Here is a 17,832-nt window from a genome sequence, read left to right on the forward strand (position 1 = left end):
GACCCGCCGGCATCAATAGCCAGCATCCCGGGTCTGGCCCCTACACTCACATCGCCTGGCCCAGGGGGAGGATGAGCAGGACAGGCGAAGCACAAAGTCTCAACTCAACTTTTTAAAAACATTATTTGCGTGTGTATGCGTGTAGCAGGGAGAATGAGCTGATGCCGAGGGTCCAGCCACCCGCCTTCTGCCTTCTCCTCCCCCTGCCGCCACTGCCCTCTCAGACGCGCGCGCACACACGGCACTTGGGCCGGGTTTCAGCGCTCCGTCCCCTGGCTTGGATGGGAGTTTTCATTTCCGAAGGAGGCAGAACCCGTGCAGCGCGTTGAAGGGCTGGAGCCCCAAGTTACTTCTCGCCAGCCCTGGCCTCCCGCTGTCATTCGCGCCAGCTGGCCGGGGGAAGGGACCCTCACGCCGAGCTTTGTTGTGGAAATCCTGGTTACCTGGTAAGTGGATGCCATAGGAACTTTGTTCGCTGGTGAGAGACTAGGAGAAACAAGGCGCTAGAGAATGTGGGGGAGTGAAAGCTCAGAGACGCAAACTAGGGATTAGAAATAGTTTTCCACGCTGAGCCGGTGGCATTCGCGCGGGTTTAAGGATACGCGCACCCCACCCCCCAGATTTGTAGGTCTTTTAGGGATCTACACCTACTGAGACTGATAGTAACACTCAAGTAGGAATCAAACTGTGTTCTTTCAGTTAGTTGCCTAAGAGCCGAGTGTAGAAGACAGGAAATCCACAAGGTGTTAAAGTTTCGCTAATTAGGAAGAGTTTTTGTGTTTTCTGTTAAACTCCAAGTTCTAGAGGGCTACATAATAAGGGCAAGTTACAGGACGCACGGGAACTGTGCACGCCACCCTGTCCCCATTGAAGGGAAACTTTGGCGAAGTGAGAATTGATGGGGTGACGTGAGGTCTTTCGCGCACACACCGGGCTGTGGTTGCCTTTTCAAGTTCCACGTGCTTTTGGAGCTCCACGAAGGTTGTTTTCCAGCTTGTGCATCCCCCAAGTGTGTGTCCCCATTGTTTCTGGAGGTCCTCAGTTTGGGGGTACATATACTAGTCGCTGGGACCGGTCCAGTTACCCGCAGCCTCCAGGTCTGTAACTATAACCTCCCACGCTGCAAAAGCGCAGACACATTCAGACACGAACACTCCCCGCCGGGTTCGTCACCTCGCGTTTACATTTTTATGGGACCGGACAAAATGTCAGCTCTGTTTGGAAAATGTCTCAGTCTCGAGGACTTTGTCCTGCATACGAGTGCAGTCCCTATAAATGACCCTGTGTGTATTTTGAAGTCGGCCGGGCAGCTCTCTGGAAAGCGTGAGTGAGCCAGCAGGGTTCTGTCCTAGACACACACCTTGCCCGGAGCGACAATTCCAAGTTACTCACTGGAGCTGACAAGTCACCTCGGGGACAAGGAAGTCACCCAAGTGTCTGGAAATCTTGGCCCCTTTGGATTTGTCATCCAATGGATGATTCAATTAGGTACCTGGGGGGAGAAACTTTGGGGAAAGCTTTTTCTGGTTCCGTAAGTCGAGCCCTTAGGCTCCTTAGAGGTGTTTAGGAGTCGAGAAGCGAAAGGACACCCCAGGGTGGGCGCACTTGCACGGCGGGGGAGGGTGGCGCTCAACGCTGGCTTGCGGGATTTGTGCTCCTGAGTGCGGCGAGCCCGGCAGTGGCTCCTGCGGTTCCAGGCTCTGGCCGGGCCGGGCAGTGCGAAGGTACCCACCGCTCGGGTTTCCTAGCTGGCAGCCCGCGGTGGAGCCCTTTCAGTCCCCGTCTTACTCGGGACTGGGTTGCACAACAGGAAGCCGGCACGAGTTTGTTTTGTTTTGCTGCGTTCGCTCGCTCGCGGACGCAGCCGAGGGTGGGGGCGGAGGCGGCGGGGGAGTGACAGGGTCGCGGCAAAGCGCGCCCCAGAGGCCTCGCGCCTCCGCCTCCAGACCCGCCCCTCACTCCGCGCCAAGGAACCCAGGGGCTTGGGCCTAGGACCCTGACCCGCCAAGTTACAGGGGTAAGGAACCAAGGAGGGCTGCCCTTCTGTCTGGCTCCACGCAGCTCTCCACTATCTCTCTGGCCCCCAGCACCTAAACCTGTCTTCCCTGCTCGGTGTGCCTCGCCCTCGCTGCCAGGCTTCCTTGGCATCAGCTTGGCCCCCATTTCTGGAACACTTAAATCCGGGCACAGGGTAAGGGGGTTACTTCCGGAGTCGCAATGAGCAGCGTCCATAAGGACTGAACTCCTGCAATTATGGCCCCCTTTTACCGAGAGAAGGGCTCTACACCCTCTCCCCAATTCCTTAGGACCATCTTTTAACGGAACATCAGCAACTACTGAGAGTTGGGGCCCCAGGGCCCTAGAGTTGGTGAGCAAAGGGAAGTTCTGCAGCTCCCCCCAGTGGACCAATTCCCCTGAGGTTACAGGACCTGGAATCTCAAGTCCTAGACTGTTAAAGCTAGAGGGGAACTTAGTGATCACCTACTGAAGAGGAAAGCTAGACTCAGAATTTTAGAGGTTTTGCCAAAGACCTCGTTGCCATTCGTCGCAGACCCAGGACAAACATGTAAGGTTCCCAGTTCCCAGTTCAGAGAGCATTTCTTGGCCTGAAGGTGAACTCAAGACAAATGCAAAGTCTCTTCTGTCCCCTCTGAAAGCTTTGATGAGTCATGATTTCTGCCTTGGGAAGTAGCCAGACGTCCCTCTGTCTGTCTCCTTCCCTGCTGAATCTCCCCTTAAAAACTAAACTGGGGAACAATTTCTTTTATTTTTGGTACAGAATTTATTTGTGTTGATTTAAATCTTCCTTTTCCTCCTTTTCTCCTCCAAGTTTGCTTCCAGTGAGGCACCTGTGTAAAGCAGGTGTGACATGCAAAAGTTTGCAGAAAAACAATGAAGGCGGTTCCTGGAAACTATGAAGCCATCTAGAGACAGAGTATGTGGTATTATATATTATTTTTGCAGTTGAGAACATGCTGAAGTTCTAAGATTATCCTTAAATGTACTATGGTTTTAATATATTTTCACTAGTTGTCTGTTCAGCCAGACCAGCCCCAACTTTACCTGTGAAAGGAAGGACAGGGACATTTCTTTTCCATTATTTCTAAAACATTCTTCCTTACCAGTAATTTGATAATTTATTTCCTTTCTTGCTGGAAGGATTCAGCCCTTCTTGAGTATGAATATTTACTTCCAGCTGCTGCTGTGATAACTCCATTTCTCCTTGGTTTACTATAGGCTGTTTTAGGAGAGCATCTTTTTTTTTTTTTTTTTTCTGATTCCACCCAAATTTCTTAATAGTAGTCAGGTTAACAGAGATTGACTATCTAGGGTTGTTGGTTTGCTTGGGACGAAGTGATCACTATCCAAGTAGGAAACAAATTCTTTTTCTCTTTGGATGGATTCCGGTCTACCTAGTGGATGAAATTCCTACTGGGCCAAAATATGTGGGGTGGGAGAGGTTAAATAAAATCAAATTCGTGTTTTGTATCAGCCCTGCTTTCGTTCTATGGCTGAGAGTAGTCTTTCCATGGTTTCAGAAGAGAGCTCAGTGCTCTTTTTTTCCTTTGTGTTTTTTCCTGCTAGTAAATTAAGCCTGAGGTCATTCTTTCTACCTGTGCCTCTCTTATTGTAGTTATTGATCTTTGGAGTTGGAATGTTAATTTGCAATTCTCCCAGATGACAGAGGGAGTACTTTTGAAGGAGATAATTCAGGAAGCAGCATCCTATGCACATTCTCATCCCTGGAGAAGTCATTTCCTGTGTTTCTGTAATTATTTTCTGTAGAGGATGTTATATTGTAAATAAGGTGGAACTACAAGGCTTTACTCTTTAACTCTTTATGTTTGGTTGGTTTATAGACTCAATATGTATTGGAGAAGAAGAAAGGGCATGTAGGAAGTTTGCTCAGTAAAACAAGCACTGTTATTCAGTGAGGATGAGTCATAGCAAAATCTTTAAAATGACATTAGCAGGTAGTTGAATTAAAAGATGCCCAAGTTCCGGGTGTTCCTAGTGTCCCGCTTACTTTAGACAGAATTGACACAAAAGTCAGTTTTTTTTTTTTAATTGAAAGAAAATATCTGTTCAGGAGAATTCACCTACCTTAAGCTTAACAATTTTTTACAAACTGAGTACACCTGTGTAACTAGTATGTGGATCAAGAAACAGCATTACCAATACACCAGAAATATTCTCATATGCCATTCCAGTTGCTGTCTTCCTCTAAGGTAACCACTGCTCTCACTTCTAACACGTCTGTTATCCTGTTTGTTTTTTTAAATCTATGTAAATGGAATAATCCATTATGAACTCTTGGGTCTGACTTCTTTCACTTGACAGAAACTTTTAGTAGGTCAAATAATTGGAACTCCCCTTGAGAGATGATGGAACAGTTGGACTTGCAGAAATTAGTTGGTCAGGCACTACTTAATATAATAGAATTAAGGAAAACACTAGTGAAACAAGCTATATTTTAAATATTGACAGCCTGGTTACGGAATCTGAACAAATACTAGTGACATGTCTGGTGGGACCCCAGTCCTGTATATATGAGCAGGAAAACACTGAGGAGTTCCCTCTACCTCAGCAATCCAGAAGTAGTCCGTACTGCTTATAATTTGAATATCATAGATATTATTTAAAAATTTAAAATGGTATTGCCAGTTATTTCACTTCATATATTCAGGCATTTTCTAGGTGAGGGCCATCAACCCCACAGTAAAAGAAGCCTGAGCTTAGTAGTGAACTATTTGTTTTGTATCTTTTAGCTAAGATTTTTCATTATTCACCAATATGCCAAGATAAAGGCAAGAATGATGTGCCTACCCCAAAAGGTATATTGTAAGATTTCTCTTTCTTTCTGGGGATTGAACCCAGGGTCTCGTGTATGTTAGGCAAGTACTCTATTACTGAGCCACAACACCAGCCCCATGTCATAGGATTTCTATGTTGCTTTTCCTATTAGAGAAAGGAATAGATGAGGAATAGACTGAGAAACATGCAGCTGTAATTAAACTGGGTCTATAAGCTACAAAGCATGAGGTTCATGACTGTATGGTCATATCTCATTTATATTGCATTTGTTTAGGCAATAAATAATAAATATAGGTTGTAATTGTTCAACTCATACCATATTTCTGTGTAGATGGTCAGTACAATATTAATAATTTGGATATGATAAATATGTAAATGTAGTATTAAAAGACATGTTAAAAGTAGTCTGAAAACATAAATATATAGATATAGTATAAAACAATGTATGAAAATGTAAGAGCTTGGAAGAGTTCAAAGATAAATTAGAATAACTTCGAATATTAATGAAATTAGAATTTAGACAGAGAGATGTAACATAGGCAAATAACTATAATGCAATGTAGAGAGGTATGAATGTTAAAAGAGGTTTATAAAGTAAAATACTTAACATTTATTGGGTCGTTTTATATAAGTCTCAGGCATTCTGCTAAGCATGTGACATGTATTTTCTCATTTATTATTCTCTAATATTACAATCTATTCACAGAAGTGTAATTATCCCTATTTTACCTAAGATCAGAGATGTGGAGACTAAGAAAGTATCAGGGAGGGCTTAAGTGTGTATTTGGAGGGTGAACAGGATCTGGCGTTTGGGTAAAAGAGAACAAAAAGGAGAAAGGAGGGGAAAGACTATTGGGGTAGACTCTAAGGCAAGATGTATGATGGACAGAAATAAGGATCCACATATTCCACTTTGGGAACAAAATCAGAGATTTGTCTCTAAAGCTTGAAATCATGAAGGCTCTTCATAAATGAGGGTGGACTTGAGATGAAGAAAGCTATTGGGGCTGTTCTTGTCTGACATGATCTTTTCTAGGCTAAGAACATAAAGGCTGCAGATTCCTTTTGGGGGCAACAAGCCCTGGTGAACTACAGATGGGCAGATAGGATCATGGTGCAAGATCTGACCCTGTCCTAGGTTCCTTAATAGAGAGATCAGACTTTCTGAATATCAGTTGTTTATGCAGTTCTGAGCCAGATCTGTGAAGTTTCATTTCTAGGCCTACTGAATATTGTACATAGAGAACCAACCAGATGCCAGGGCTGTGTATGAATTTTGTTATTCTTCTGTGTGAAGAAACGGATTAATGTTTTCCCAACCTTTACAGCATGACCAATAGATTCCACTTCTGTCTGTAACTTGGCTGAGTCATTCACAGAGGTTCAAAAAATTTTTTTTAATAAATATGTTGTCATGTTGGTTAAAAGCCTAGTCATTGTTGTGGACATTCATACTTCTACACTGATGTCAGTGCACATAATTTAACTTGTATAAAACTTCTGTCTACCAACAGCTAAAAATAGTTACATTGGTTGTCTTTAAGCAATAAATACACTGAAGGAAAGATATCACTCAGTTACATGTGTGATAGGAATGCTTTAATATGCTTGAATATTTAGTTTAGGGAATGATTAGTTTTATTTTTACAATCTTCCATAGGTAGATGTTTTTACCCTTTTGAGAGGATTGTGATTTTTAGCTGTGAAAATATTTATGTGGACTCAATAGTAGGTTACACAGAACAAATGACAAAGAATGCTCTTTTTATTTTGTCATATTTTACTACCTGTGTACATCTTTGTGTGAGGATTTTCTTTTTAAAGAAAAATTCTCCAGCTAGTTACTTTGCTTTTATATTTTTGAAGAAGCCTTTGTGTTGGAAACCATGGCCATGTGGTACTCACTCTCTGCAATTCAGGTAATTAATTCAGTGGTGACATCATAGGGAATGTGTTCATTTTTCCATTTCAAATATTTCATCTCAGGATCTGATGGTTAACTCATATTAAGAACACATTTTGAAAAACTCAGTTCTCAAAGACAGTTATGTGTTAATTTAAACTTTTTTCTCTTTTGCATTTTAAGAACAGGGTTTTATACAGGGGAGACGGGTCATCTACTCTCTGCAGTGAGAAAGATCTAAAACTGCTATTCATTTTGATGTTGATTCTGTTAGCCCGTCAATCAATTATTACTTATTGAACACAATTGATCAATTTGATATTTATCAAGAGGCACAATGACAGCAATGGTAGAAATGTGGCTTTACATTATTTAATTTTTATATCTTATAAAGCTAAAAGATAAAACTTTTAGATCTTTCCCTCAATACATCCCTATTTTGGTATTTATTTTTTGTCAATTGTTCAACTCATTCTATGCCTGAAACTGTTCTTTCTAGCTATTTGTGTAGGCGACGAGTTCAAATGTTTTTATAACAGTGGCTATTATTCTGTTTTGACTGTGGCCCACCATAAAATGCAAATTTTATCATAACCCAGAGCACACTGTCTGCATACAGATATGAAGACATGTATACTCATAAACAACTGAAATAAAACCATACTTGATCATTAATATACATTGGAATATTATGTTAACTTATATTTTATTCTAGTTGGTTCTATTTCATTAAAAAATGCTTTCCCTGTTGAATAATTGATTCGTGGACCACCAGTGGATTGCAATCCAGTTTGAAAAACACTGCTGCAGAGAGAGCACTTTGTTAAAAGATTGGTCTAGGAGCTTAGAATATAGTCATACCTAGACAGGGCCAAGGTGTTGTTATCTTTCTGAATTTATTTGTTTAGCCTAAAAATCTTTTTGGTTCAAGTTCATTCTCATTTTGAATGATTTCTTTTGGTTGACCAAGGGAAATCCCTAATCATCCCCCTCTCCTTTGCCATTTTTGGTAGGGCCACAGCTTTCTAGACCTTTCTGTACTCATTGATGAGTTAATGACTGAGGCAAAGTAAGTGAAACACTTCCAAGTAATTACTATTAAAATGAATGACATTTAGTAAAGTAGGAGGATATGAGAGTTATATAGGTGTACTGAAGTGTGGAAAGTGGATTCTAAGAGAGGTTATTGAACTTTTTAAATTGCCCTCCAGCAGTATTTTTCTGATGGTTCTGAATTTCTTCCAGCAGTCTGTAATCACTATCGTTGTGTTGAAGATTCTCAATGCTCCTTCTGAGTTTTAAGTTGGGATGGACTGATTGGAATAAATTTCAGAATTTGACTCAGTCATTTCTCTTCTTCTTTTTCTTCCCCTTCCTTTCTTCTTTCCTGTTTTGTCATATCCAAATTTGCTACCTTTCTTTTTTTTTTTGTGGTGGTGGAGGTTGAACCCAGGGCCTCATGCATACTAGACAAGCACTGTACCATTGAGCTACACCTCCAGTCCGTACTACTTACAATTTTAATATCATAGATATTATTTTAAAATTTAAAATGGTATTGCCAGTTATTTCACTTCATATATTCAGGAAAGATTTTCAGTTTTGAGGACATTTTATAAAATATAAAAATAAAAAAATGAAAATAACATGTATTGCTTATAAGCTAAGGGTTAGAATCCACAAATAAATGAAAGTCAGGATTTCTGTTAGGTGATATCCATAACATTCATTTTCTTTTCTGAAGGGTGTTTGGAAGAATGGTCTAGAATCTCCGGAGGAAACACTAATTTGTCTTACTTTTAGTTAGTGTAACTAAGAGTGAAACTTCTTTGATTTCATCTTATTGGCAATTGTATTGCTTGAGTAACATCTGTACATCTTGGTGCTCAGAATAAATGTGTCAGTATTTTTATAATTACCAACATTAGACCTTGGGAGCACTCGAGTTAAAAGGTCTATACATTCTAGTTATTAGTTATAAGCTCCTTGCATTTCTGCTCCACACCTCAATCATAAGGAGTTTAGCTCTGTTTTTGTGTAACTTCTTTTGTCAGTTCTGTGAATTTTTCTGTTTCACTGGATAAAGTTATGAGTCCCTAGAAATGATGACTATACCTTGTTGTGGGTTACTTTATTATAACATGGGACCCTCCACTTTCAATTTAGAGAAATGATATTGTACACGTCCAATACATTTCCTCCACAATATCCTCCAGCTCCACAGGCACATGTTTGCACTTTCCTCTTGTTAAAATTGCAGACAAGAATAATTTTGATTTATTGGTGACATCTAATATAGCTGTGTTTATATTGTTGCCAATAAAATGACTTACATGATTGGTTTTTGTTTATACAATCTTTTCTGAGGAGTCAGTCACCTGTGTTAGGACAAGGTACATTCTGCTTATTAAAATGAACTCCTGGGATCTAAGAACATTCAGGTCTATCTGTCCTTGATTGAATTGCAGAATGTGCTTCACACTGTAGCTGTGCATGAGAATAACTTACATTATCTATCAATAGGCTTTCATTTCTATATTCTTCTGGCTACAAAAGCTGTAATAAGAGAAACCCACAGGAATATCACCGGCCTATTAACGATCAAGGCAGCTGAGTTGAAAAGGCTGTGTTAATGAAATTATACAATCATTAATCCAAAGCGGGGAAAAGGAAGAATCAATAAGAACTCTATTTGAGATGGTTTAGAAATAAACACATATATACAGACTCAGGAGAAGTTTCTTTCGTGACCAGTATTTTATGCTTCATTATCAGGTTTTCTGTGCAGAGTAAGAAATACTTGTGGCATAAGGAATGGAAAATGTAACAGAGGCTAAATGTAGCCTAAGGAAATGAAATGATGTATGAAAATTAATAATTAACTGGCTCATCAGATGAATTATGACTCTAGATGAGCCTATTAATGATATTTACTAAGAAAGGGCCTTTGGCTGTAAATAGACATTATGGAACTTGTGTTTTTGGAATTTTCTCAAATGGATGAGTTAATATTGCTTCCGTTTGTTTAATTTCTTAATCCACGAGGAACAGTGCCTGGAACCTTGGGTAGAATGTAGAGTTATGATTTTATATTTTGATTAAAGTCATGCTTTTCCAGAAAAACAGTGCAATTTTAAATGGTTTTGTGCCTTAGTTTCCTTAGGGGTTAAGTCATTTCCTCCCTGACCTGATTTACAGGAGTATGTTTTAAGAGTTTGAAAATGGTCAAGAGGAAAGATTTATTAACTCTCGTGTTGACTCATTAGCTGAACGAACATTTTTGTCCTGCAATCCAATGGAGTATAAAAACATAAATGTGTCAATACACCAGATCTAAAATGCCCTGAATTTATACCTTTTCTTTAGTTTCTTTTCTTTTTCTCCTTTTTTTTTTTTCTGTTGGGTGGTGGCCTGGGGTAGAGTAGTTGGATGGAGGACAAAAGGAGAAAATGCTGAGGAATTTGATCAAGTTTTTAAATAGAGACTCTTCCCATGGAATTCTACCAGTTAGGTATTTTTACAAATTAGTTGTGGTTTTATTTTCTTTGCAATGAGTGGACTCATTTTTCCTGGTTAGTGTTGTCTTTCTGCATGCTGCTGGCAGGAGAACCTTCCTGTCTGCTCTTGCTTTGATGGAGCTGGTCGACACTGACATTACTTTTGCTTCCATGTCTCCCCAGTCACCCTAGATTTAAGGGCCGTGGGTGCAGCAGAATCTACGTATGTATTCTTGATTACAGTCAGTGGATATTTTTGTTAATCTTTCATACCCCAATTATCTGGAATAACAAAAAGTCAAGAGACCCCATGATCATAGTCAACCTTTGGGGATGAAACCTCTAAATCCAGACACATTACAAATGGCTTGCCAGAAATGAAACTCAGGCCTCTTGACTGTTTGAATGCTCTTTTTAAATTTGACTCTACAAGCATATGTCCTTAAAAATGAGCAATTTCTTCCTTTTTGGTTACCATGTAAACTTAAAATTTTGTCCTGTTCTTATGGCTTAGCTAAGAAGTATACAACATATTATAATAAGAATAAACAAAATTTATATTTGCATTCTGGTATCTAATGCTTGAAAAAATCTGTTGGCATATTAATAAGAAGATGAGAACTTTAGGTATATTTTCACATGTAGTTTAGTTTTGTCTTGTTCAGCTCACATGCCATTAGGACCTGTTGCTTTTTCTTCTTGGTATTAGTTACTTTACTTTTTAGCTGCTGCCTTTTCAGTAATAAAATTTAAGTACATTTTGTTGTTGTTTTTAACTTTCAACCTAAAGCTATTTAAAACAGGAGTGCAGTTTATAAAAAAAAGAAAATCATTGCAAGTCAGACAGGTGTGAGTGCCTGATACTTAATTAAGTTCTCAGCACTTTAATTATTTTCCCTTCTTGCAGACTCACCTTTTTAATGATCGAACCTAATGCTAAGTATTTACTTAGGTGTTTTTATCCAAATTTTTGATGAGAATTCCTGCTTGTGTATGATCTTCTTGCCAAAAATGACTCCCTTATTTTTAAAAACCTGAAAATGGCCACAGTCTGCAAATCTGCAGACACTTGTCACTTGGATCCTGGTCTTAGTGACTCATATTTCCAGTCATGTTGAACAATTCTTCATTTTCAAAAAAAATGCCAATGTGACATTTTTCATTGCCTTTTCTTTCCTTTTTATTGGGTGGATACAAAAATAAGTGATTTCTTTTGTAGGGCTCAGAGCGCTCAGAAAACATTATTTTATCAATGAGTGGAGAATAGTTTTATCTGGCAAAGCGTGAAGATATTAAATGACTCTTGCTCATGATCAACCAATAAATGGATCAACAGACTGGCTGGGAATACACTCGGATTCTTCTACAGGGACACAACAAAAAAGGCACTGGAATCTTTCCAGTGTTAAAAAAAAATTTACAACCAGTCCAATATCAGGGTCTATTTCTTAATTTTCCATAAATGAATCATTTAGTTTGGATAACTTGAACTTGTTGGCCATTCATGGGGACTGAAGGGCAGGGGAGGGCAGGAGTGAGACTGGACTTGGAGGAGTACTTTTGAGTGTTTCCTAGGACTGGTTAGAAAGGCAGTGTTGAATGTGAGAGACCAATGGAATTCTTAGCAAAATATAGAATTGGTGAAAATGAGGAAACATTCCAAGTTTTATTTTGTTAATTATTTTTGAAGTTCTTCAAGATAGGCACATATGGTAAATTTTGCAGAAGGTATATGGAACACTTGAATTGAAACTTAAATATATTTGACTTTCTGGAAACTATAAAAGAAAAAAAAATTCACTAGAAGTTTTCCTTCCTTGCTATTCTTTCCTTGATGACTTAAGGAGTCATTTGTTTTGAAGTGGAATTGAAAATGTTTGTTTCAGACCTTGAGGAGATCTCACAGACAAAAGTGAGAATCATCCAGTTGAGAACATCTGAATGTTTCTTCTTTATACAGTGTCCTTATTTCTTGTGTTTGTCCAACTTTGGCTTTATTCCATGACTATCTTGTCAGTATAAAAGACATATTATGAACGTGTCTATCAAACATTTAGAGTAGTGGCATTACCATGGCACTGGGCCACCTCATTGCATACACATTATTCAAGAGAGGGAAGGGCTTTCCTTGATGATTTAGAACAATGGAGAACTGATAGTATCACATATGGATAGATGATGGTGTCCTGTGCTAATGTCAGTCCTTCTCTTGGTTCCTGCATAGGAAACGTCATGAGACTATGGACAACGTCCAGTATATCTTGCACTGTAATACTGGATATCTTACTGTTAGAAGGACTGTTCTTTCCTTGTGTTTTCTATAAGGCATTTTGCACAGTCTTCTCTTTTCTAGGACTTCAGTGGAAGGTTGGAGTATTGTGTTGGTTTTATTTCTGTTCTTGTAATGTAGGATCCATATAGAACCAAAATTCTAATGCTTCTGTGAATGTTTGAATATAAGGATTTATGAAACCTTTGCAATATTCTCAGGCCCAGAATTTAATCTTTTGTAAATTGAGAGATTGTGAAAAGATTGCTCTTAGACTGAAGATCAGAGGTGGTGTAATATCCCTATCATCTAGTATAGAGGCCTTGTCTGCTTTGTGTTTGTTTACCAGGAACTTTGTAGCATTTGTCTCATAGTTCAGGAAGGTGATGCTTTTGGATTTTCTAAAAACCACTGTACAAAAGTGAACTAGTATGGACAGATCCTTCAGGCAGCAAGATAAGTTTCATTTTTCAAGCTGGCACCAGGTGATTGGTCATAGTTGCCAAGCACTGTACTGAGAAGGGCTCCGTGGCAAACAAAACAAGGTAGTGATCCATAGTCCATACCTACCATGAATACAGAAGGGGAGAATACCTGCCAATGAGCCATGTATTTGATGACTTCATTCTACAAAAAAGGTCATTTTGCTAAGAGGGCTTCTTTTCTTCCTGATATGAATGCTTCAGAGGTAAAAATGCTACAGAGGTTAAAAACTCTTCACTGTACTTTATTTTTATTTTTACTTTAAAAAATGCCTGCATTTATGTTTTTTAAACAGGCTTATAACCCACACCATGGATAACTTATTGGACTTTGCCTGAAAGGAGTCATTAGTGCCATTGGATATTTGACCATCCTGGCCACAGGTTTTTCAGAATGAATGGAAGGTCATGCGGCATGAGTCTCCACCGGACATCAGGAACCCCACAGGGGCCTGGGATGGTCAGTGGCCAACATATTCCTCCCATCCGAGCCCACTCGGGGACTCCTGGCCCCTCGTCCTGTGGCAGCACACCAAGCCCTGCTATTGGAAGCCTTGTTAACAGCCTCCACCTCAAGATGCCCTCAGGAGGAGGGATGGCTCCTCAGAACACCCTGACTGAGAGCTCTATCCACCTGCCTGCCCTGAGCCCCAGGAGACAAGTGCTCACCAATGGGAAGCCACAATTCCAGGTCACCCAGGCTGGAGGCATGTCAGGGTCACACACTTTAAAGCCAAAGCAGCAAGAGTTTGGAAACCCTTTTTCTCCAAATCCTGGGAAAGGTAGGATTGTCTTTCTGGGATCTTTGAAAAAATGGAAAGTTTTTCTCCCCCAGTCTCTTTCCTGCTAGAAAATTAGGAAGATAGATAATTCAATCTCAGGGTCAAAGTTCATGGTCTCATAATGATATCTAAGCTTGCTGGGTAAAGGGGTGTGTGTCTGTTGGGGGTAGATGCTGGGTACATGTGTGGTATACCTCATTGAACTGTGAAATAGAGTGGAAAGTAGAATAGAAAGATTCAAAATATGGAGATAGGTTGGGTGGCGGTGGCAGAAGGGCCAGAGAAAGATTAGAAAGATCCTGTCCTCTGATACTTGTAGCAGTGCCCTGGCTCACTGGCGGCTCTATTCTACAGGCCATGGGTGATGAAACGGGCGACTGGACTGCAATTTATGTTAGTGTTAGAAGCGCTAGAAGAAAGGTGGTGTTTGGAAGGAGAAGGATTAAAAAAGGAGGAATATTTTAACAGCCAATAAATGAAGAATCAGTAACTGTAAATGATAAGAAAAATTATTTTAAGAGCAAAACCTATAATTTTGAGTATATAGCTAGTAACAGGAGGAAAGCAAGCTGGAAGAGAATAGTGAAAAGATGTGTTTGGTACTTGTGGAGAACTAGAAAATGATTAATTTGAAATACAGAGAGCGAATGTACTTTTAACTTAATAGTGTTTGAATTACCATATATTTTAAATTACAGAATAATTGTTGGAGAATAGCAAATTATTTGAATGACACACTCTTTCTAGAAATTGTTGTTGACTTAATGAAGTTACATTGCAGATTGTACGTATATTTAGGATAAAAAGAGAAAGACCATGTATCCCATGTAAAATACAGCTTTGCTATGTAAAATAACACAATTATATATTCCTTAAGGTATTTTAGCATTTAGTCGTAAATGTTTTTATTAAAAGTACTCACATCATCAAATAGAATTAAGAGCCTCATTCTGAACAGCCACTCACTCAGTTAATTAAGGTGAATAATGATTTATATCAGGCAAGTAGCCAAAGAGTTGCTTGTCTTAGTGTCTGTATATTTCTACACAGACACTAAGAAAAGCACATAACCAAATACACATGTAGTTTTTTATTTTCTTCTTTTTATTTTTTTAAAATTTATTTATATTTGGTCTATATTTGGTTTTGAGTTGTTTTATTTCTTAGTGGTACTGATTTTTAGTATAGGAAAAAGTTTCCCTGGGGGCTATATCCACAATAACTCTGTCATTGTTAGGTTGCTATGTTCACTGCATGGCAAGTTAATTCCTTAATATCAAACTGCAGCGTTTGGATTTTCAGGGGCTGAGGCCCAGTAAAATCTTTCAGCTCATGCTTGACTAGTGAACTGTAACTTGCTTTCATAGGTACTTGTGTTTATAAACCTGACTGACAATAATAATGGTGATAATATTAATAACTTGAATTTATTAAAGTATAACTTAGCATGTGTCAGGCAGCATGTAGAGTGCTTTCCAGTACATAGTCTGAGTTATTCCTCACAACAGCCCTCAGTTGTATACTATGGCTGATCTACCGATAAGGGCACTAGGTCTGGAAAGAATAAATAACTTCAAGGGCACCAGCCAGCAAGGAGTTTGGGAATATTGCTTTGATGGTGACCAGACATGGCTATAATTATAATCATGGTGAAAAAAATGCTTCAGATACTTAAGTGATAGTGAACTCTCAGGGTCAATACACCTTGGAATGCATATAAAAAATAGTGCTGCTTCTCTTCCTGTGAGCTTTGTGGCTCCTTGCTCAGCTTGCTAGCTTATAGTACATGTTTTGGACTGAAATGGTAGGGGTGTGCATGGGCACAGGTAAGGAATTGAAGATACTCTGTTATTCTTCTTCCTGGTTTTTCAGCTTGGATACCATCAGTGGTCTGGATGATGCCAGAAATAGCTGAATGTGTCCTTTTTGAATCTTGGTTGACAATTCCAAAATTAAGTCAGTACTGATTATCTGGGACTGTTTGAACTTCATCAGGTCATTTGTTCAGCAAATAATTATTGAGCATATATTTTGGATGAGCCACTGTTCTGGAAATACAACAACCAATAAAACCTAGTCCTTGCCCTCAGGCTGGTGGAGGATTCAGGCAAATATATGTACAGTTAAAACAGAGTAAGGGTTCTGAAAGAGTGTATGGCAACTGTTGAGAGAGATTTCTGGTCTGTGCTTAATAGGAGGATCTAGGAGGAGAGTAAGATATTTAGGTAGACACCTACAGAGTGAGGAGCCAGTCTTGGAATTGTACATTGTATGTCCTCTGTGTATGTGTGTGTGTGTGTATGTGCACATGTATACGTATGTGACACATGTATGAGTGGAGGGGGCTGTCTAGAAATTGTTCTGGGCTGGGAGAAAAGCACATTCAAAACCTGGGGCATTTCATGAACTTTTACCTAGTTCTACATGGGTTTAGTGTACAGAGACTGGTAAGAGATGAGTCTGGAGAGGAATAAGTAGAAGGCAAGTGAAGGATTATGAATGACATGCCAAGGAGTTTGGCTGTTATCTCCTAGGACCCTGGTGGAACATGTGACTCTGTGGGACTATTAATTGGGGCTTTCCAGAAAAACAAAAATAATAGAATGTATATTTATATCCATGTGTGTATATATACATATGTGTGTATATACTTACATACATTTATATAAATAAAAAGATAAATTGATTAAATTTATCAAAAAGATAAATTTATATATATAAATGTATATAAGTGAATATAGAGAGATTTATTATAAGGAATTGGCTTACAGGATTATGGAAGCTGGCAAGTCCCTAAATCTTCAGGGTAGATTGGCAAACTGAGATCCGGGAGAACAGATAGTTATTCTAGTCTGAGTCTGAAGGCCTAAGAACTAGGAGAGCTGATAGTGTAGTCCTTGGTCTAGCATGCCCAAGACCAGGAAGAGCCAGTGTTTCAGTTTGAGTCCAAAGGCAAGAAAAAGGTGATGTTGGATAAGACAGTGCATCCTGTGAGCCGGAAGAGTGGTTGTACTAACTTTTAGGAAGGTAGTGGAGCTGTGTACAATTTCATCCACCTAAAGATTGTCACACAGATGCGCATCTGACTTGAAGGAGAGAATCACCAAGGAAGCCTTATGAGAAGTATTCATCTGGCAGGAATGTTTATAGTACTTAAGGAATAAAATCTGCTCCACTGGAATGCAAATAACAATAGTTTTAACATCATATAGTGTGTTCTCAAATAGTGCATTAAGGTCACTGGTGTAGTACAGAGAACTTGAGCATAAAAAACATTTTATATTTTGAAAGGAATATAAGATGCATGACATCTTTTGAATACCAGGCAAATTACTAGCTTGAGGAGATTGATAGTTTCAGTAGTAAATTTTACTGTGTTCCTTACATAAGCTATTTCTTAAGTAAAATTAATACTTTGTTTCTGAATACTTTATAAAGTTTAATCTTGCCTTATGTTATTTTGTATTATGTTCTATTAGAGTATATTTTATTCTCTTCATCAGCCACCTTTATTTCTTTCCTTTTGGTGAGGTTTTATCTTTGCAAAGATACATTTTCCATAGTAGCAATTATAAAAAATAATAGCAAGTACTTTGTACACCATCTTCATGGTAGCATTATCCACGTAGCCAAAAGATAGAAGCAAGGATCCATTACTGGATTAAAGGATAAGTATAATATGGGATAAACATGCAATGGAATATTAATCTTTAAAGGGAAGGAAATTCTGACACATGCTACAACACAGAAAACCCTTGAATTAAATTATGCTAATTTAAATATCCACATCAAAAAAGAGCAGATAGTGTGTGCTTTATTTTATAGGAAGTTCTTAGAAGAATCAAATTCATAGAGTCAGAAGGTGCTTGCATAAGGGCTTGGGGAAGGGGGAATGAGGGGTAAGTGTTTGATGGCTACCAAGTTTCAGTTGGGAGAATAAGAAAATTCTGGCAATGGATGGATAATGGTGATAGTTATACAACAATGTGAATGTATTAACCTGATCTGTACAGTTTTCACAGGACTCCCATACAGTTCTCCCACTTCAATTAGCCCATCATCACATTAAGCTATTTCTTAAGTA

At 39.0% G+C, this 17,832-nt stretch overlaps 1 protein-coding gene across 8 annotated transcripts in view; it reads left to right on the forward strand.

Moving 5' to 3' along the window:
* The first annotated feature begins 6 nt into the window (after positions 1 to 6).
* Glis3 (GLIS family zinc finger 3) overlaps positions 7 to 17,832 on the forward strand; it is a 432,619-nt gene continuing 414,793 nt past the window's right edge. The window contains exons 1-3 of one of the 8 annotated variants that reach the window (XM_048806835.1): positions 7 to 446; positions 2,831 to 2,935; positions 13,263 to 13,748. In XM_048806835.1, coding sequence (XP_048662792.1) covers positions 13,361 to 13,748 — 388 coding nt within the window. In that variant the 5' untranslated portion in view covers positions 7 to 446; positions 2,831 to 2,935; positions 13,263 to 13,360. Of the gene's footprint in view, positions 447 to 1,273; positions 1,489 to 1,733; positions 2,018 to 2,830; positions 2,936 to 13,262; positions 13,749 to 17,832 lie in introns of those variants that run through there. The other 7 variants (XM_048806837.1, XM_048806836.1, XM_048806840.1 and 4 more) reach the window with 7 other exon arrangements.

This window comes from Marmota marmota, unplaced genomic scaffold (genome assembly GCF_001458135.2).
Source record: "Marmota marmota marmota unplaced genomic scaffold, marMar, whole genome shotgun sequence".
Taxonomy (NCBI): domain Eukaryota; kingdom Metazoa; phylum Chordata; class Mammalia; order Rodentia; family Sciuridae; genus Marmota; species Marmota marmota.